The following is a 20,312-nucleotide window of genomic DNA, read 5'->3' as shown; positions in this document are numbered from 1 at the left end:
GACTAAAATAAGGAGACCCATCATTTCCATGTGTGTTTTATGAAAGCACCTTCATTACAACATGGCTATATTTTGGAAAGCAAGAGGGGTGTGGTGTCCTAGCCCTATAAATCCCAGTGACTCAGGAGGCTGAGGAAGGAGGATTGCAAGTTTGAGGTCAGCCTCAGCAGTTTAGTGAGACCCTATATAAAAATAAAAAAAATTAAAAAATAGTGGGCAATGTAGCTAAGTGGTAAAGCATTTCTGGGTTCAATTTCCAATACCACAAAAACAAACAAACATAAACTTCAGAAAGCAATGTTGGGTAAAAAGTGGTTCTACAAATGCCCCCCCAAACTCCAGTCTATGAGTACAGCTTGAACAGCCCTGTTATATTGTTCCAGTTTTTTAAATAACATGATACTCATTTATCATAAAAGAAATTAAGAAGTGGGGTGGAAGTAGTAGTGAGGGGAGGGGAAAGACATGAAAAGCTTGGGGTGGTCAGCTCTTGAGGCTGGAATGCTCAAACCCCAGTGCACATTAACAATATGAAAAATGATGGAGGCTCTGAGAATTTATCAAGATGATTAATGTATTTAGGGAATATGAGGTCAAAACTCATCAGTGACTGGACAGAGCAGTGACTTACCTAACCCTGACTCATTTCAAAGACAACTATCCTATGACTTCAAGTCATTCAACCTGTTCCATTCCATGAAGTGCAATCAACTGAACTCACAGAAATCTTTTAGAATGCAAAGTGGAGTGTTACAAAACTCCCTGCAGAGGAATGACAGTCTCAGGCTTGGTCTTATTAACTGAAAGTTACTTAAAAATACGTAATTGTTGCTTTTTACTTCCACAAAACTCAAAAGGAGTATGCACATGTAACAACAAATCCCATCATTATGTACAACTGTAATGCACCAATAAAAAATGTGGTGTTTAAAAAAATTCAAAATGCATTAGGGTCACAGTTGCTGCTTTCCATAAAACACAAAAACAGGAATTAAAGTTGTGAAAATCTAATGTTATAAGATACATTTTAAAAAATACCACATGAAAGTTATTCAGTAGTGATTAAGTTTTTACTCCTACCATGTATTTTCCCTCAATTCCTAAAAGCCAGTAAAGGGCTGGGAGTATAGCTCAGTGGTAGAGGCTTACCTAGCTTGTGCCAGGCCCTGGGTTCAATCCTTAGCCCTGAGGGAAAGCAAAAAAAGAAAAGAAAAGAAAAGAAAACAAAACAAAAACAAAACAAAACAAAAAAAACAAAAACAAAAAAAACAGCAGCAAGCACGCTGAGGATTTTAAAGTCCTGGAGGGGAGAAGAATCCAGGTCAGTGCATGCTCTGGTTTATTCTCTAAATTTAAATGTTTCTTCAATACCAAATAGAAGTTGGAAACGTACACATTAGTATATAAACCCAATAGTTTTTGTTGGCTATAACAGGTCGTATTTGTAGTTTCAGTTCTCTAGAACAATTTACCAGAACAAAATACTCACCCATTAAGAAATAAGTGAGGACAGGGGGATGGAGGGAAAAAGAGAGGGGAAGAGGGGAAGGTGGGGAGAGAAAGAACATGAGAGCAAGAACAACCTCACTTTTTACCTATCTTCACTACTGCTTTAATCAATGACCTTCAACAAATACATTTGTCAAATATGAAAATGTTTATGATGCACTCAAAGTCCCTCCATGACACCACATAACCACTATGACATTAATATACTCAGGACCCAAATAGGATGAATATTGTAAAATACATATACTTAAGTGATGCCCAATTTACTAAGCCTTCTGAACCTCATCACTTTAGATAGTATCCATTTCCCTGGTGAATTTTAATGATGATCCTAAGGTCTTTATCTTACCAGCCTGATAAAATGGTTTCTGGGTCAAGTCCAATACTTGGAGTTCTCTTTGTCTCTAGTATTGACATGAATCATGAATCCGTGCTTCTAAACATCCAATCCCTCCTCCTCCTCCTCCCCACCATCTGTTTGTTTTCATTTAGTGAATATGATTTTTAAATATAAAAGGAACACAGGTAAGATATTCTAAAGACAATATGTCAACATAAATAATTACCACACTGACAGTAGTTAGCAGTTTTCATAATTTAATGAAAAAGTATTGGTACAAAGGTGACATTTGAAAAAAGACTGAGTTTATCTTGAAAACTGGACTATATAAGACAAAATGAAAAAATTAACAAAAGGTTAAGAGGTAATACTTCAAACAACAAAATGTAGCAAATGCATTTTGGGGCAATTGAAATGTATACAACTGAAGGCTCCTTCATTTACCTAGGAAAATCCTGTAAAAATATTACCACTATTATTTCCCTGACTGGAATGATATTTTACTCCATTCTCTCCCTATGGCATTACATATGGAATTTGGCTGAAGCACTATTTTGATGTTTGCTTTTCCTCCCACTCACTCAGAATGGAAAGGCATGAAAGGACACAGGCTACCACACTGGTCTCTAACATAAGGAGTTTAAAACACAGCCTATTATAATTTCATTACCATGAAAGTGTCAAATTAATGTCTACCCCAGGAGAACTCAAAAAAAAAAAAAAAAAGCACAGAAGTCTGGTGCATGAATAGGGAAAATTATCTTCCTCACTTTTTCATTCAAACAAAATACAGGACACCTACCACACATGTTATGGCATGTTCACACATGGACATAGGCACAAAAGAAACATTTAGATGATGTACCCAAAGGAGAGGCAAAATACAGAAGTTTTCAGAAAATGAAAGGCAGAGGAACCGATTAACAAGGCTTTAAGAACAAAAGTGGGAGAGAGGAAAACTGCTGAGTCTTCCATATTGATGGAGAGAGGGCCCCTGCCTCCACTGACTGGCACCTACTGCAGCTGGACTGTTTCACCAGTAAGAAACTTTAAAAATTGAAAATGGCCACTTTGTCTGAAACTTCCCACTATACTTTCCCAAACTAGAAGAAAGAGAATATCAATTTAAGGCTAAGAAGAAAAGAGAGCTGAGAATTATAGTCTGCTTCACATTTTTAAAATGGCACCTTCCCCCTTTCTTAAATGGGAAGCAGACATGTTTTATCCCCTCCTCCCAAAATGTAACTATTCTCTTCCTCCAGACATTAATCAAGGCTGAGAGTTTGGGAACAGGGTAGAATCAACTTCTGAAAAAACAGCTCCAGCCTTTTTGTTTGGAAAATTGTCTTGGATTCAAAATTGATACAAAGCTAAATTATATCCATGTGTTAAACACATGCTTTCAAATTCTGCTTGACAATAAAAATCTGTTTCAAAATTAAAGCAGGTAAGAATACTTAACCTCTGTGTATTTTATTATATTTTAATTATACCTCAATAAAAATTTTATAAACATTAAAGCAGGTATACAAAAACTGTCAGCCAAACTCATTTTAGTCAAACTTATTTGAAAACAACAACACAAAAACCCTGACCTGGTACAAATATCCCAGATATGGTCTCACTTTGGGAAAGGTTCTGGGATCCTTCACAAATGCCTAAACAGAGAGAATCAGAGCATTTTTCTTGGAAGTAGTACTTCTGTACTTTTGTAAACACTATCCACAAGTTAGCTTTTTATGCTTGTTAGCTGGGTGAAAAAGAGTTATAAGTGCGTCCCCAACAAGCAGGTCTAGGAACAGGCACTGGACACTTGTAAGCATTAGGAGAACTGACTCAGTAAGTTATGATACTGTGAAAAGAACTCAACCTTGCACAAAGCAAAGGAAGAGGGTAGTGAGTCTGACAGTATCTGAGAATGTTGGTTTCTTGGTCTCTTTCCTGAAGAGGGTTTAGAGACATCAGTGAAGTTAGAAACTTTCTACTGGCAGGAGCTCTGAGAGTCACATGCCCTAGCTTTGAAAGATAAGTAGTTTTAGTGTCTGATAATCACGGTCTCTTGAATATCCATTAACAATGCAAAGACTTAATACACAGACTCATCAACACGTTAATATGTCTGGAAAGCTGCCCTCAAGTATTTACTGAGCAAATACTTTGGACCCACTCTTCCCAATAGCTTCTGACAAACAAACCTCCAGACAACCTGAAATTCTTGTAATGTGCTTGTATAAACTAGACTTGAAACTTTTTCCAAAACTGCAAGCCAATTTATTGTGGAAAAAATGCATAAATTTCCCTGCAATTCCTCCTAATATTATGCTAGAACCCTTTTGGTGTATGGATTTTCCCCAAAATATGGGGCAAAGGCAATGTTTGGGTTAAACTTGGGAGTTTCTAATCACCTTTGCATTGAACTGTGGGAGAGAGGATGTGCCTTGCTTTTACCATGGCAATCCCGTCTAGAATCATGGGGAGGATTTTCCCTGTCTGAGCTATCTCTTCTTACCCTGGCCTTTTCTTTGTTTCCATCACTTTCTGCTTCAGAATCACTAAGCTCTAGATCTGGGCAATATCCATCATTTTCCTGATATGAAGTTCTACTTGCGGATCGCCTGAGAAGCTGCCTACCCCAAAATTGCTCTTTTGGGCTCACATTCTTGGTTGGCTTCACACAACATTGGAGATCTTCAGTGGGTCTCATCCACCTATTTGTGGCCTCTTTAAAGGACCTGCCGAGGTGTTCCATGGTGGACTTTCTAATGCTACCCTGACTGGCCAAGTGGGAGCTAAGCATGGATTCTTCACTTGAGCTATCTTTTTGGGTGATGTTCCCAGACCAGTCACCCTCCACACCATTGGATTTGGTAAACTTAGAGTTAGTCTGACTTTTCCCATTCCCAACTGAAGACTGTTCATGAAGGGCAGCCTGAAGGGCCAGAGGTTTCCCCAGTGACTGCCCCTGATAGAACTCTGTAGAGGGAGCTCTCCAAGCAGTACTGGAATCTTTTGCTTCACTCCGAGAATGGCTGAGACTGGCCAGCAAACAGTTACTCTTGCTCTCTAGTGGATGTCTTGGATAGGACTTCACGTTCACTTCTAGTGGCTCCTGAGGCACCTGCATGCTCCTTTTATTGTGAACAGGGGAGCCACTGCCAGGAGAGCAGGGCTGGTGATCAGCCTCTGTGGAGCTGTTTTTACAGTCTTCTGGGGTTGACCTGGGCATTTTTAACTTTAAGGTAATTCTTGGTGGTGGGTAAAACAGTGAGTTTTCTAGTGCATTTGTCAAAGGAAGTCCTGAGATCAAAAAGAAAGATTCATTTTAGTAACTGATTTAAATAAACAGCATACATGCTTATGGTAAAATGAGTTCACCTACCCATTCTTCCACAGGTCTAATGAGCACCTATCTTTGATATGTTAGTACATCACTGTATAGCAGCTAAGGTGAGCTGAACTAGAAGATGGGGCCCAGCGTGCTACAGATGAAATGCTCAGCAATGCTACTATTCCATGGCTCCCAACATTTTCACCTTTGTTTTCCTTATCTGTGAAATTATCACAAATACTAGTATTGCCTCCTACATCCCCATCTCTGCTCCTTTCATTATTGAAAAGAATGTCACTAGCAATAACTTGGAGCAGGCTTTCCCTACCTGTGTATCTGTGTGAGTGTACTCACAGGACTTAAGATGTACTTCAAACAGACATTTCAAATGCTTTCCTTCCTTCTCTCCTGGCCCTCCTAAAGCAAGTCAACTTCAAATCTTCAGAAACATAGCACAGGTTTTAGTGTGTAAAGAATATGTATGTATTTCATCTTGGCATTAGAAGTGATGGTGGGTGGTTCCTGCAAATTTTATGTCCTTAACCTGGAATAATTTCCTAACTACAAATGAACATTATGGAGATATGGGGAGGTTGTGTAGTATAGGTAAGTTCAGCAGGAAAGAATCACAACATTTCTGCCACTGACTGGTTATAGGCATGGCCTGGGGAGTTTTGGTAGTTATCTGGTTAGTTACTCTATGATTAAAGTTAGAACTGGTCTTCCTCTATTATTTTTTGAGTGCTCTTAAATTAAAAAAAAAAAACACTACCAAACAATTACTCCTTGCATATGAATTTAACCTTTGCTTATTGTCATTTCACTATAGCCTCATGAGATAGAGAGGACAGCTCTTGGGCTGTCCCAATGGGCAGCATGTATTCTACAGGGTCCCAGTTTAATAGCCACAGCCCCCATCCCTCTAATGCCTGGTACCTGTTGATGCTGCAAACCACAATGAGGTTGACTCCTGTAATCAGAAGCCTTGTGGCTGGGGCCAATCTCCTTGGCATTTAGGGGCTCTTTCCTATTGTCTTTTGGTTCTTGTCTTGCCAGTCATGCTGCCCTGTGACTGACTAGCCCTGCTATCTCCTGCTATACAACTCTGTGACCCATGATACTCAAGAATATCCCAGAGCCTCTGATGCCCAATTGACATCTTACTTCTGAGTATTTCTCTTGGTTTATGGCTGGCCCTTGGCAGGAGCTGATTCGGTATATCTTGCCCAGTCACCCCTAGCTACCCAGGCTCTGCCCTCTACCTCTGTGGTAAGTAAGGTACAGGGAGGTTACAGATTTCACTGAATATGGCTGTCATCATTCCAGCTAAGCTTCCATGTTTTGGGCACTGTAATTATGCTCACCTTTCTCTAACCAAGTGGGATGTGTACCCAGCAGGAAGGGATTTCATCTTGCTAACTGCTTTATCTTCTGCCTCAGTTCTTAGAACCTAATATGTGCTCAATATTTTTGAATACATGAAAAAAACAAGATCTCTTAACTTCTGGCTAAGGATTTGTTTTAACAGACTACTGCAGAGTAACCATAGAATTAAATGTTTTCTGGAAACAGATTCAATCCTATCAATTTCTAAATGAATTTGATAATCACAGGATAATTTCATGGTTCCATCTAATGGCTTCAAATATCTGTTTTGGCTCTAGATGATCTGCCATAAACTTTGAACACCCCCAACCCTACCCTGGAAATGTTTGTCTCATGAGCTGACACTAAAATAAGTCATGTTACTATCAGGACTGGCCTGAAGCAAATGAGATATCTGACAAGAATTTAAAAAGTTTTTAAATGAAAAAATTGGCATAAAGTTTAAATTGATAAAACAGGATGTACAGAATCTATATATTTGCCAGGATAATTTTAATATGCTAGTTACCTGCAGCAATTTCTTGGTTAACAAGCTGGACTTGCAAACCGAAGATCTGTTCCTGTATTTTGTTGTGTGACAGTTTCAGCTTCTCTCGCCTGCTAATCATGTAGCACAGATTTCGGACCTGAAAGCCCAATCCCCAGCAAATAGAGTTGTTTGTCATGTTAAGTAAACCTAACAACTGAAATTGTTTAGTCAAAAATGAAAACTACTAAGAACAGGTGGGGGTGGAGGTGGGGGTGAGGAGAGAAGATAGGACCCAAGAGCCACAGGTTAAGAGCTACTTCCCAGAAATTCACACAGCATGGTCAATTTTAGTGGCATGATTCCCATATCAATCAGTAACATAAGTGAAGTGCCTTCTGAAATCTACTATCCCTGCAGTGTCATGGGCTTGATATTTACGTACATATCCAGGCTGGGAAGATGGCTTAACAATTCAGTTTTCCCCATAGGTCTCTGAGTACAGAGGATGGCAGTGCTGACTCTACTACAATTTTCTACTGAGTACTGGACTAGCAGGAGAAAGATCTGCTGGGAAGAGTGGAAATGGCTTTTTTATGTTCACATTTTCAACTTAGCCAAGTTTCCACAGCCACAAAGGTAAAATTCTCACTCTATCATACTTCTCACCCTGACAAATTACCCAACCTTTCTGTGCCTCAGTTTATTCACCTGCAAATAGGAATGATAATAATAGCATTTTTTCCCCATAAGTATGTTAGGACTAAATGAATACTTTTAAATGCTTAGAACAGCGTTGGTCATAATAGTACTAATAGTAGGTACTATATACATGCCTCAAGTTTAAAAGTGAGTCAAATCTAATAGTTTCTTTTTAAATTTTGGTATGGGGGAAAATCAAGCCATTTCTATAATTATATTAAATTATAAAATTCTCTAGGGTAAACACAGTACTTAGTCTATCTCTGAAACCCTGAAACCCCTAATTTAGAAAATACCTGATAAATATATCTTGAGTTAAATTATCTGGTGGAGTGGCTCCCAACCAGTGGCAATTTTGACCCCCAGAGGAAATGTAGTTATGTGGAGACATTTTTGGTTGTCACAACTAGATGTATATGAGCAGTGCTACTGGCATCTACTGGGTAGAGGCCAGTGATAATGTTAAACATCTTAGTGCCTATGGCTGGGCACAGTAGTGCATGAATGTAATCCCAGCGACTCAAGAGGCTGAGGCAGAAGGATTGCAGGTTTGAGGTCAGCCTCAGTCACTTAGTGAGGCCCTAACGAATTTTGTGAGACCATCTCAAAATAAAAAATAAAAAGGGCTGGGGACATAGCTCAGTGGCAGAGCATGCCTGAGCTCAATCTCCAGCACCAAAACAAAGAAAACAAAAACTTATAAGGCCCCCTATAACAAAGGAAAGCCTGCTATAACAAACAACTATCCAGCCCAAAATGTTAGCGGTGCTGAGATGGGGTGTGGGGGCAGATGCCTGTAATTCTAGCAACTGGGAGGCTGAGGCAGGAGGACTGCAAATCTGAGGCCAGCCTCAAAAAACTTTGTGAGACCCTATCTCAATATAATAAAATAAAAAGGACTGGGATATGACTCAGTGGTAAAGTGGGTTCAATCCCCAGTGCCACAAAAACAAACAAACAAAACCCCATCATCATCCCCAACAAAAAACCCAAATGTCAAGAGTGCCAAGTTTCAGGGCTGGGGATATAGCTCAGTTGGTAGAGTGCTTGCCTCGCAAGCACAAGGCCCTGGGTTCGATCCCCAGCACTGCAAAAAAAAAAAAAAAAAAAAAAGAGTGCCAAGTTTCAGTCAGCTGCAGTGGCACACACCTGTAATCCCAGTGACTCAGAAGGCTGAGGCAGGAGGATAACAAGTTTGAGATCAGCCTCAGCAACTTAGCAAGGCTCTAAGCAACTAAGTGAGAACCTGTCTCAAAATAAAAATAATAAGGGCTGAGGATGTGGCTCAGTGACAAAGTGTCCAAGTTCAATCCTCAAAAGAGTGCAAAGCTTTAGAAATCCTGTTCTAGTGCTTTACTGAACAAAATTCACTGTTTTTCCAACCTGTAGTCTCATAAATGTGTCAGTAAAGTATAGCTGAGCTAGTTTAGGCTCCACAGTGAATACAAAATAAACCAAATGAGAATTTACTTCAAATTTCAAATTCACTGAACATATGTGTGAGGCCTCTCCAATCCCCTGAATGTGCCTGTCAAAATTTAAACACAGCCCAATGTCTGGGAGCACAGTGAAATCAGAAGACAAGGACATGCAGAAGACTATACTATAATGAGCTGGTTATTTTGAAACTAGAAGTGGGACCTCCATCTCTATGCAGTACTGAGATCTACACAACTAATCAGAGGTGATAACCTTACCCTCTCCAGGTCCTGCCGCAGGTGCATAAACATTCTCATGCGAGTGTGAATGCTTTCCTCTTTTGGTTGTACTAGGCCATTTTCTTCTTCCTCTTTTGGAGGAAATAATGGCTTATTGAAGTTGCTTTTGCGCTTCAGTTTCCAGTAGTTATAGATGAAGTCCACAGTTAATACGGGCAGCCCAAGCTCGGCAGCCACATCTTCCACTTGGACCAAGGAATAGAACTCCTCTTCCAGCTCCCGAAGCTTCTGTGCCCGCAGGCTTGTTTTCTCACTTTTGGCCTGGCTCTGTTCGGCAGCTCTATGGTAGGGGTACTCGACCTCCCCAAGTTTCTGCCTGTTTTGGCTATGCTTGAGGCAGTATGACTTGAACTTGACTTCATCCCCCTCATCTAGGATAGTCTTCATCTCTAGGCCGTGCTCAAAGGCACAGGTGACATGGAAGGCAGTGATGCAGCTTTTCACAGAGCACTGCAGGAAGAAAGGATGTGTTAAAGCATCAGGGTAAGTGAGAAAAGGAGAGTCCTATGTCTCTTGGCCTAAACTGAGAGCTTATAGGCAGCAAAGGAAAGATAGGGAACTAGGGGGAAGGCTGGTCCTAAATTGACCATAATAGATGCTTTACAAGTAACCGAGGAAACATGATCCTACAGAATACAGCTAAACCGAATTGTTTAACTCCCTTTTTAACATTTTAGCTCAAGCATTCGAACCTTCAGTTTTCTTTCTTTTTTGTTTTTGATTCTGGGGTACTTTACCAATAAGCTACATCCCAAGTCCTTTTTATTTTTTATTTTGAGATAGGGTCCCACTAAGTTGCTTAGGGCCTCACTAAGTTGCTGAGGCTGGTCTCCAACTGGCAATCCGTCTGCCTTAGCCTCTCAAATTGCTGGGATTATAGGCGTGTGCTAGTGAACCCAGCTTCTACTTTTTTTATTTTTCAGGTACTTGGGATTGGACCTAGTGCCTTGATAGGTAAATGCTCCACCTCTGAACTACATCCTTGAACCTTTTTTATTTTTATTTTGAGACAGGGTCTCTCAGGCTGGCTTTGAACTTGTGATCCTCCTACTTTAGCCTCCAGAGTAGCTGGGATTACAGTACAAGTCTGTGTCACCATGCCCAGTAAAGCCTTCAGTTTTTCTGAGAAGCCTTCGGCAACTTACGGAAACACTTATGTGGTCTCTTCTCTGGTCTCCCATATCACCCTATATATGCTTCTATAGTGGTCTTTTACACACTGTCAGGTCCCTGGCCATAGACCCTAAAGACAGAAGCTGTGTAATTCATTTTGGCAATCACCACTGACTACTGAATAAACAGTTGATCAGAAAATGCTTCTGAACAAATGAAAATAAAAACAAAGTAAATATTATTGCCAGAACATCCATTAGTTCTAAAAAGGTCATGGAGGGGTGTGTGGCTCAGTGGTAGAACAGTTGCCTAGTGTGCAGGAGGCCCTGGGTTTGATACCCAGAATTACAAAAAATAATAATAAATAAAAATATTTTAAAAGGTCATGGTGCACGCCTGTAATCCCACTGGCTTGGGAGGCTGAGGCAGGAGGACTGCAAGTTCAAAACCAGCCTCAGCAAATGTGAGGTGCTAAGCAACTCAGTGAGACCCTGTCTCTAAATAAAATACAAAATAGGGCTGGGGATGTGGCTCAGTGGTGGAGTGCCCCTGAGTTCAATCCCTGGTAGCCCCCCCCCCAAAAAAAAGTCTTAGAAATTCTAATATCTAAGTAACCCAACTTCTAGAAATTATTCATATAATATTCATTAATTGAGCTGTTCAACATAGCAGTCAACTAGCCACGAATGTCTACTTAAATTTTAAATTAACTAAAATTGGGCTGGGAGTGTAGTTCAGTGGTAAAGCACTTGCCTAGCACATGCAAGTCCCTGGGTTCAATCCCCAGCACTACAAAAATTTTAATTAAAATTACATACAATGAAAAGTGTAGCTCTTCAGTTACACTAGCCACATTCCAACCATATGAGACAGCACAGATAAAAAACATTTCCATTAAAAGCTCTATTGAATAGTACAGTTATAGACATTCTGAATGTGTTTATAATATTCTGTCATTCATTCACAGATTTAAAACATTTTTAAGACATTACTATGGAGTACACACTGAACATTCATAGGGAGGCAGAGTATAAAGAATCTGGTCCATGATAGCTGCATTCTTGTACTTCAGTTAGATTTAATTGCCATATATTGTGGTTACAATGTTGCAGCTTTCCTGACAAAGATTTAAATAAATACAGGGGTGTACTTGTATTTTTATGCGGAAGAAGGGAAAGCAAGAGAGAAGTTGTTTCTAAGGGAAAACTGGGAATTTTCATGGTTAAAGCTAAGTCTCAACTCTTTTGGAAGCCTACCTCTGGAGGGTACTATGCTCTATGTATTGGGGTTTTCATAATTAAACATTGAGAATGACTGTGGATATGAACAAAGACAGAAAATACACAAAGTCTGACAGGTCTCCTCAGATACCTAAAAGAATACTGGCAAACATCAAAGTTTTAATAGGGAAGATTTCATTTAAACTAATTTCACAGGATAAAGAATTCCAGGGATGGAATATAATTCTAACATCATTTAATCTAGCCTCACTTTTATTATTGCTTGAATGTCTTCTATAGTACTTGATTTTAGATCTTCAATCCCTTCCCCTTCCAAATAAGTGGCATAATCTAGACACATATTGTAATTCTTTCACTGACAAAAAGCTCACAATCTCCTACTACAGCCCTCCCCAGCTTTGGATAGTTCTATCAGAAATTTTGTGACATCACACTGAAATCTGTATCCTTAAAATTTCCAAAGACATGGCAAACCTCATGAAAATGAGGATAATGAAAACCCAAGACATACTTTTATCTGATACCTTTTATTATCACTTGGCTAAGAAACTAGCCAGACATTTAAAAAACAAGTAGTAAAAGGCATTCTTTAGCAAAAGATTAAAAGTGTTGGCCATAGTGGTCTTTTGCTATTTAATAAAAGGCACAAATATGGGAAGAAAAAACAAAATGATTTTCTGTCTGAGGGGATGAACCTGTGACATAAAACTATCAGAGCCAGGAATAGTGGCACTTGCCTGAAGTCCCAGCTACTTGGGAGGCTGAGGCAGGAGGATTGGGAGTTTGAGGCCAGCCTGAGCAACACAGTGAGATCCCCTTCTCAAGCAAACAAACAAACAAACAAACACTACTACCAATATGAAGCTAAAAAGAGATTATCTCTCTCAGGTCAAATTTATAGAATGTAGATACATAAATATAAATTACTCAAATAAAAGACAATATACAGATAAGAATTTGGTACTTATATGAAAAATGGAATGTCTCTTAGGAAACTCTGCCATAAACTGGGTGCGGTGGCACACGCCTGTAATCCCAGCGACTCAGGAGGCTGAGGCAGGAGGATCGCAAGTTCAAGGCCAGCCTGGGCAACTTAGTGAGACCCTGTCTCAAAATAAAAAATAAAAAGGGCTGGGAATATAGCTCAGTGGTAGAGCACCCTGGGTTTAATCCCCAGTACATACAAATATACATACATATACACAAACATACATACATAAAATGCATTTTGTTTAAGAAAAGGTCATTTTGTGGTATTTACAAACTGGAGGTCTATATATTTTGATGATAAAGAAGAAATGCCAACCAAGTTTTGGAACCAATCAAATACTTATTTCTTGTTGGGCATGTGGCTCAGTGACAGAGTGCTTGCCTGAGATGCATAAGGTCCTGGGTTCCATTTCCAAGCACCACACACAAAAAATACTTTTTTCTTTCACGTTTATGGTGCTCGGGATCAATCCTAGGGCCTCAGGCATGCTAGGCAAATGCTCTACCACTAAGTCACATCCCCAGTCCAAATACCTATTTTTTTTTCTTAAAAGATAAACATGGCACATTCTACTAAACAAAATGCCTTTGCATGCATGTAATTTATTTTTACTGTATCCACTAAAGATGAGGGGAGGTGCCCATTTTTAAAACCCAGCTTTATTATTAAATTGTTAAAAACACCTCCATTTTTATAGCTTTATTTTATTTATGTATTATTTTTATGTGGTGCTAAGGATCAAACCTAGTCCCTCACATGTGCTAGGCAAGTGCTCTACCACTCAGCTACAACCCCAGCCCTATTCTTAAATTAAAAAAAAATATATTTTAACTGAAATAACTGCTCTAATTGTGTTGAGCAAGTAGCACTCATACAAACATCTTTTTTTGTTGTTGTTGTTGCGGTAGTGGGGATCGAACTCAGGGCCTTGTGCTTGCAAGGCAAGCACTCTACCAGCTGAGCTATCTACCCAGCCCTCATACAAACATCTTTATACATGTATCTTTTTTTTAGTTAGCAATGGACCTTTATTTATTTATATGTGGTGCTGAGAATTGAACCCAGGGCCGACACATACTAGGTAAGGGCTCTACCACTGAGCTACAATCCCAGTCCTATACATCTGTCTGTAAATATTTTACTACATGCATTACAGTGTGGTCATCACATCCATTCACTGAAATAACACAACCCCCCCAGCTTTACTGAGACATCTTATAATACATCACAAAACTCACCAGTTTTAATGCATATTTCAATGGTTTTCAGTATAGTTATAGGGGTGTACCATCACTATCCAATTCCAGAACATCTTCATCAACTCCAAAAAGAAATCTTGTGCCCATTTGTAGTCACTCTCTGTTCCCAATCACAGATCCAAGAAATCACTAATCAATTTTTTATTGCTGTAGATTTGCTCATTCTAGACCTTTCATATAAGTGGAATCATACAAGATGTGGTTGTTTGTGTATGGTTTCTTTCATTTGGCATGTTTTTAAGGTTCATCTGTGTCATAGCACATATTACAATTTTGATTCTGCCAGGCACAATGGCACACACCTGTAATTCCAGCAAATCAGGAGGCTGAGGCAGGATTGCAAGTTCAAGGCCAGCCTCAGCCTCAAGCAACTTAGTGAGACCTCAACAACTTAGTGAGACCCTGTCTCAAAATAAAAATTAAAAAGAACTAGGAATATAGTTCAGTGTTAAAACATTTTGGGTTCAATTCCCAGTACCACTAATACTACTGCTACTGAAAAAAAAAAAAAAAAAAAAACCTCAAAAAGTTCAATACTGTTTATGGCCAAAAATATCCCATTATATTGATATATCCCATTTATTTATCCATTCGGTAGTTGATAGATATCTGGTATGAAACAATGCTGCCATGAAAACTGGTATGGTATGTTATTATTTCTCATGAGCATTATAAAGTAAAGAATTACCCTTGTCCAAAGAAAGGTTTGGTCCTTCACCTCTAGCTCCTGAGAGGTAACTTCTAAGTCTTTGATATGTCTGACCTATCTGATAAGAGCTATCTTTATTTACCTGGAGGCCTTGGGCCAAGTCAGATATTCTATGCAAACAGCATGATTTACAGTGGAGGTTTTGGGCCATGTGGTATCAGCCTGACCTCTGGAGGGACCAGGGACTAAGGTCAGCCACGTGGATGGTCAGCTGTGTGTACATGGCCAAGCCTCAATATTTCTGGACACCAAGGCTTGGGAGAGCTTTGCTGGTTGATAATAGGCTGGTGTACCACATATTGTTTCTGGGAGAAATAAGTTCTCTCTGATCAGCTCCCCTTGGAGGCAATGAGTAGAAGTTATACTCCTGTTCTCTCCTACACCATGCCCTATGTGCCTTTTTCCTTGGCTAATTCTAAATCTCTTTCCTTTTACTAAAATAAATCATAACTGTGCGCATAATGGCTTTCTGCATTCTACGAGTCCTTCTAGTGAATTAATGAATCTAAAGGTGGTCTTAGGGACATTTCAAAGTACAGGTACCAACTTAGGAATGGTCACTGGCTTATGAGGTAACTTTGTTGACTGTTTTGAAAAATTGTCAAACTATTTTTCATAGCAGCCACATCATTTCACATTTCCACCATAGGAACATAGGAGGGTTCCAATTTCTCCACATCTTTGCCAACCATTATTGTTTCCCTTTCTTATTATTGCTACCACAGTGGGTATGAAGTAGTATCTTATTGTGGTTTATTTACTTCTAAAGGGGGAAATAAGAACTATTTTCTATATAATCTTCAGAAGTTGTAGAAGAGAACAGACTTAAAAAATACTTTCCTTAGGACTGGGCAGAGAGCTTGTATAGTATGCTCAAAGCCCTGGTTCAACCTCCAGTACTGAGAAAAAAAATCTTTCATTAGAGGGAAAATGCTACCTTTACACATCCATTTAAAAAATTATTTACTTACTTATTTATACATCCACATTTGTGAGGAGAGTTTCTGCGGGATGGAACCAGATAGGGTGGCTGGAATAATAATCTTGAAAAAGAACACCAGAGGGCTGTAGTTATAGCTTAGTGGTAGAGTGCTTGCCTAGCATGTGTGAGGCACTGGGTTTGATCCCCAGTACCACATAAAAATAAATAAATAAATAAATAAATAAATAAATAAATAAATAAATGGTATTATGTCCATCTACAATGAAAAAAATTTAAAAAAGAACACCAGACCCTGATTAAGGAATTAAGATATTAATTTATGTATTACTTTCTCTTTACAGAGCTATTTTGGGCTGCAGCTGTAGCTCAGTGGGAGAGCACTTGTGTACCATGTGTGAGACTCTGGATTTGATTCACAGCACCACAAAAAAATGCTAATCCTCAAATAGTGTGTCTTCCTCAAGAGTAGATAACACCTGGCTGGAATAGCAAACGCCTGGTGCATACATCCTCAGCAGTTCTTATCCTGCCACAGGACAATGTCCATTTGGATGAACAGGGAAATTGATGAAGTCAGAACAATCTGCTCAAAACTTGGTTACAGAAACAATGCCATAATGGTCCACGCTAGTTTACAATATTCACATCAGCCACTGTATACTTAAATTCCAGCACCTATAGTGACCACCAGCCCTTCTGATCGCTCATCCTTAAGGGGCTAAAGATCTGGGGGAGATGTCACTGCATGTTAGGTAACTTCTGTGTTTATGTCTGGCCTCTCTTAACATACTCTGAGCTCCTGCAAGACAGGGACCATAGCCAGGTGCAGGGGCACATGCCTGTAATCTCAGTGACTTGGGAGGTTGAGACAGGAAGATTACAAGTTTAAGACCAGCCTCAACAACTTAGCAAGGCCCTAAGCAACTTAGTGAGACCCTCTCAAAATAAAAAATTAAAAAGGTCTACAGATGTGGCTAAGTGGTAAATTGCCCCGGGGTTAAATCCCCAGTACCAAAAAACAAAAAACAGACAGAGACTATAACTGTTTTAGAAAAAGAATAATTTGTACTGACAAAATTTGAAATAAACGCACATACATATACATGTGTGTCTATATCTCTTTATCTATCTAGCTATCTTTTTCCCAGCAATTCAGGAGTGCAAGTTCAAGGCCAGACTAACTTAGTGAGACCTTAAGCAACTTAGTGAGACCCTGCCTCAAAATAAAAACTAGAAAGGGCCGGGGTGCAGTTCAGTGGTCAAGTGCCCCTGGGTTTGATTTTCCAGTACAACAAACAAACAAAAACAAAACAAACAAACAAAAAAACACAAAAAGATCCCAAACTGAAATATATGATAATAATAATAATAAGGCACTTTCCCTCTTTTTTGGCAGAGGGAAAGTATCATTTTAACTCAACATTTCATTTTTTCTCTCCAGTATACCACCTTTAATAGTAACTGAGCAGATGTACTTGCTTACTTACCATTTTTCTATGTGGTGAAGATTTTGTTTTTAAAAAAATTCATTTTCCTCATGCCAAATTTATATTAGCCTACCAATAAAATCTTGGTGGCCCACCATTTTATCCTTATTTCAGTATACTTGTATGTGACTTTGGATAGGGCCCCATCCCTCTACTGTTTACCCAAACCCCACATCTGTAATCCTAGCAGCTCAGGAGGCTAAGGCAGGAAGATTTTGAGTTAAAAGCCAGCCTCAGAAACTTAGCATAGCCCTAAGCAACTCAGTGAGAACCTGTTTCTAAATAAAATAATGAGACAAACATCATTACCCTATGTACATGTATGATCAGGCAAACAGTATGACTCTACTTTGTGTACAACCAGAGAAATGAAAGTTATACCCCATTTGTGTATAATGAATCAAAATATTAAAAAAGTGAAATAAAATACAAAATAGGACTGGAGATGTGGCTCAGTGGTTAAGTGCCCTGAGTTCAATCCTGGGTACCAAAGGGGAAAAAAAAATAGAAATACGCTATAGGCTACAGGATTTCTGGAAAGCTGGCAGTCAGAAGTAAGGACTATGTCCAAGGCCTAGGTAAAATCCAGGGCTGTACCTGATTTGAACCCAGACTTTAGGATCTGTTCCAGGAATACTGGATGCCTTCGTGTTCTGCAGAAAGGATAGTTCTAGTTCCTAAATGTGGAAACTATAGATATTGACTGGTCTGGACCACCAAACTGCTGGTATTAAGATTTTTATCCTTGCCCAGAGGATGTTTCCAAATTAAAAGAGGCAGAATGAAGGGTATTCCATTGCCAGAAGAGAAGAAGCCAGACAAAACACAATTCACAGTTAAGAGACTTCCATAAAGCATTTAAAAGCTAAATGCCCAAAATATGTTCCTAATTAGAGACTCTTAAATAGAACTTAAAAAAATAATGCTAACAAAACTTGCCACCTACTAAATTACTGTATTTGTTTTCTATGTTTCTGATTCCTATACAGGGAACAAGATGCTAAACCATGAATGGATTTGAAATTAACTTTAGTCGTGGTTTAAAAGGAAAACGTTTTTTTTTGTTTCCCTACCAACTAAACTGGATTTCCTATCTAGTTGTCAACTGTGGAAAAAAAGACCACTGTCAGCATAAGCAGAAAGTAAGTGGAGAAAAATACTATCACGCTTAAGAAGGTCACCTGGTGGGGGGGTGTAGCTTGCCTAGCATGAGTGGGGCCCTGGGTTCCATCTCTAGGTATGGGGTGTGGGGGAGAAGGTCATTTGGGTCTAGGGATACAGCTCAGTGGCAGAGCACTTTCCTAGCATGTACAAGGCCCAGGGTTCTATACCCAGTACTGCAGAACAAAACAACCACCACCAAACCAGAAAGATCACTTAAAGTTTAGAACCTTTGCTCAGAAGTGGGGATAGGGCTAGAGACTGCCTTTAATGTCACTGGTTACTCATACCACATTTCCCTGGACCAGAAAAGATTTCACACCTTTCTCCTCAAATCTCTAAACTTCATCCACATCCACACTCTCAGCTGATGATTCTGCTTACAACCACACTTAGGGAATTACAATAATCAAAAGAGAACTACAGATTCCCACCAGTGTGCCTACTTAAAACTGCACTCATATACTCTGCCTTCAAGACCGTTGACTCAAACAACTATGTTCTTGTCTAAAGCACCCTCACTAGCATACTTTGCCCCATTCTCTTTTATGTACTGAAAAACCTTTGCTGCTACAGCTTTTTCCCTCACTCAATCACTCCCTTTGAATTCACACTGTTCTGTCCTGTTAATAAATAAATGTACATAGTTGTATTTCTTCCATCTTAAAGACCTCTTTATTCTGTGCATCTAGACTGCTCCTAATTTAGTTCTTTGCCCTGTCCCTTGGCTATGTAGCTTTGTCCATCCCCATTCCACGTAAACTACTTGTCCAGAACATCAATAACGTAAACAGGGATCCATGTATGGTCCTCATCTTACCTCAGCAGTATTTTTTAACACCATGAAACTTTCCCTTCTTGAAATGCTTTCTTTCCTTGGTTTCTAAGGCTACCACATTCTCTTGATTTTCTGCCTCTCTACCTGGTGGGCATCTTTTTAGTCTCCTCTGCTAGCTTTCTCTATTCTCCTTGATTTCTTAACTCAGGAAAGCTAAGGCCCAGCCCTCAATACTGTTCTTCCTTCTTCTATCCTGACTCAGTTGGTAATCTTACCCACTCCACACTTTAAAACTATCTATATGCCAAAGCCTGCCAAATTTAGGTCTTCAGTCCAAAACTTCCTCCTGAACTCCAGACTCATGTCAACAACTGCCAGTTTGACATTTCGACTAAGGTATATGATAGACACCTCAAACTTAAGTGTCCAAAATGGAATTCCTGATCTTCTCCCTCAAATCTGTTCTATCTGCAGATTACTTTTTCAGTTTATCCAAAGTTCATCCCACCCCTGGTTGGGTCAAAATCCCAGTGTCATCCTTAAATCCTATCCTTCTCTCACACCTCATATCTGATCCATAGTAAATCCTGTTGGCTCCACCTTCAACATTCATCCAGAATTCAACTACTTTTGACCATCTCAAGAGCTTACCACTGTGGTCAATGCTACCACCAAACTCTCTCATTGAATTTCCTCCTAATTGCTTTTCTTGCTTCTAAACTTTTGTCCTCATAGTCTATTCTGTTTTTTTAAAGAAAGGGTCTTTACTGCCCAAACTGGTAATGATCCTCCTGCCTTGAGCTTCCTGTTTAGCTGGGACTACAGGTATGGACTACCATGTCTGGCTCTATATCTCAACAGAGTAGCTAGAATGCTTTTAAAAAACCTTTTACTATGAAAAAACCTACATAATAGAACACTATAATAAACTCTCTATATGCTCACCATCCAGCTTTAGTCAGATGGCCATTCTTGTTTCATCTTCATCTTCTCACAATGCCCTGTTCTATGTATTTTCATAACATTATTTCTAAAAAAGATGTTGCTGGGTGTGGTAGTGTACAACTGGAATCCCAGCAACTCAGGAGGCCGGGGCAGGAGGATTTCAAGTTCAATGTCAGCCTGGGCAATGTAGTAAGACCTTGTCTCAAAATAAAAAGGGTTGGGGATGTTTACTCAGA

The 20,312-nt window shown here is 39.4% G+C and overlaps 1 protein-coding gene across 7 annotated transcripts in view; it reads right to left on the bottom strand.

The window, feature by feature from the left end:
* Positions 1-2,095: 2,095 nt before the first annotated feature.
* Jade3 (jade family PHD finger 3) overlaps positions 2,096-20,312 on the bottom strand; it is a 138,059-nt gene continuing 119,842 nt past the window's right edge. For all 7 annotated transcript variants that reach the window (XM_047535989.1, XM_047535983.1, XM_047535990.1 and 4 more), the window contains 3 exons: positions 9,429-9,899; positions 7,072-7,189; positions 2,096-5,146 (listed from right to left, as the gene is read on the bottom strand). In XM_047535989.1, coding sequence (XP_047391945.1) covers positions 4,251-5,146; positions 7,072-7,189; positions 9,429-9,899 — 1,485 coding nt within the window. In that variant the 3' untranslated portion in view covers positions 2,096-4,250. The remainder of the gene's footprint in view (positions 5,147-7,071; positions 7,190-9,428; positions 9,900-20,312) is intronic.

Source organism: Sciurus carolinensis, chromosome X (assembly GCF_902686445.1).
Source record: "Sciurus carolinensis chromosome X, mSciCar1.2, whole genome shotgun sequence".
Taxonomy (NCBI): domain Eukaryota; kingdom Metazoa; phylum Chordata; class Mammalia; order Rodentia; family Sciuridae; genus Sciurus; species Sciurus carolinensis.
This window is presented reverse-complemented; position numbering and strand designations above follow the sequence as displayed.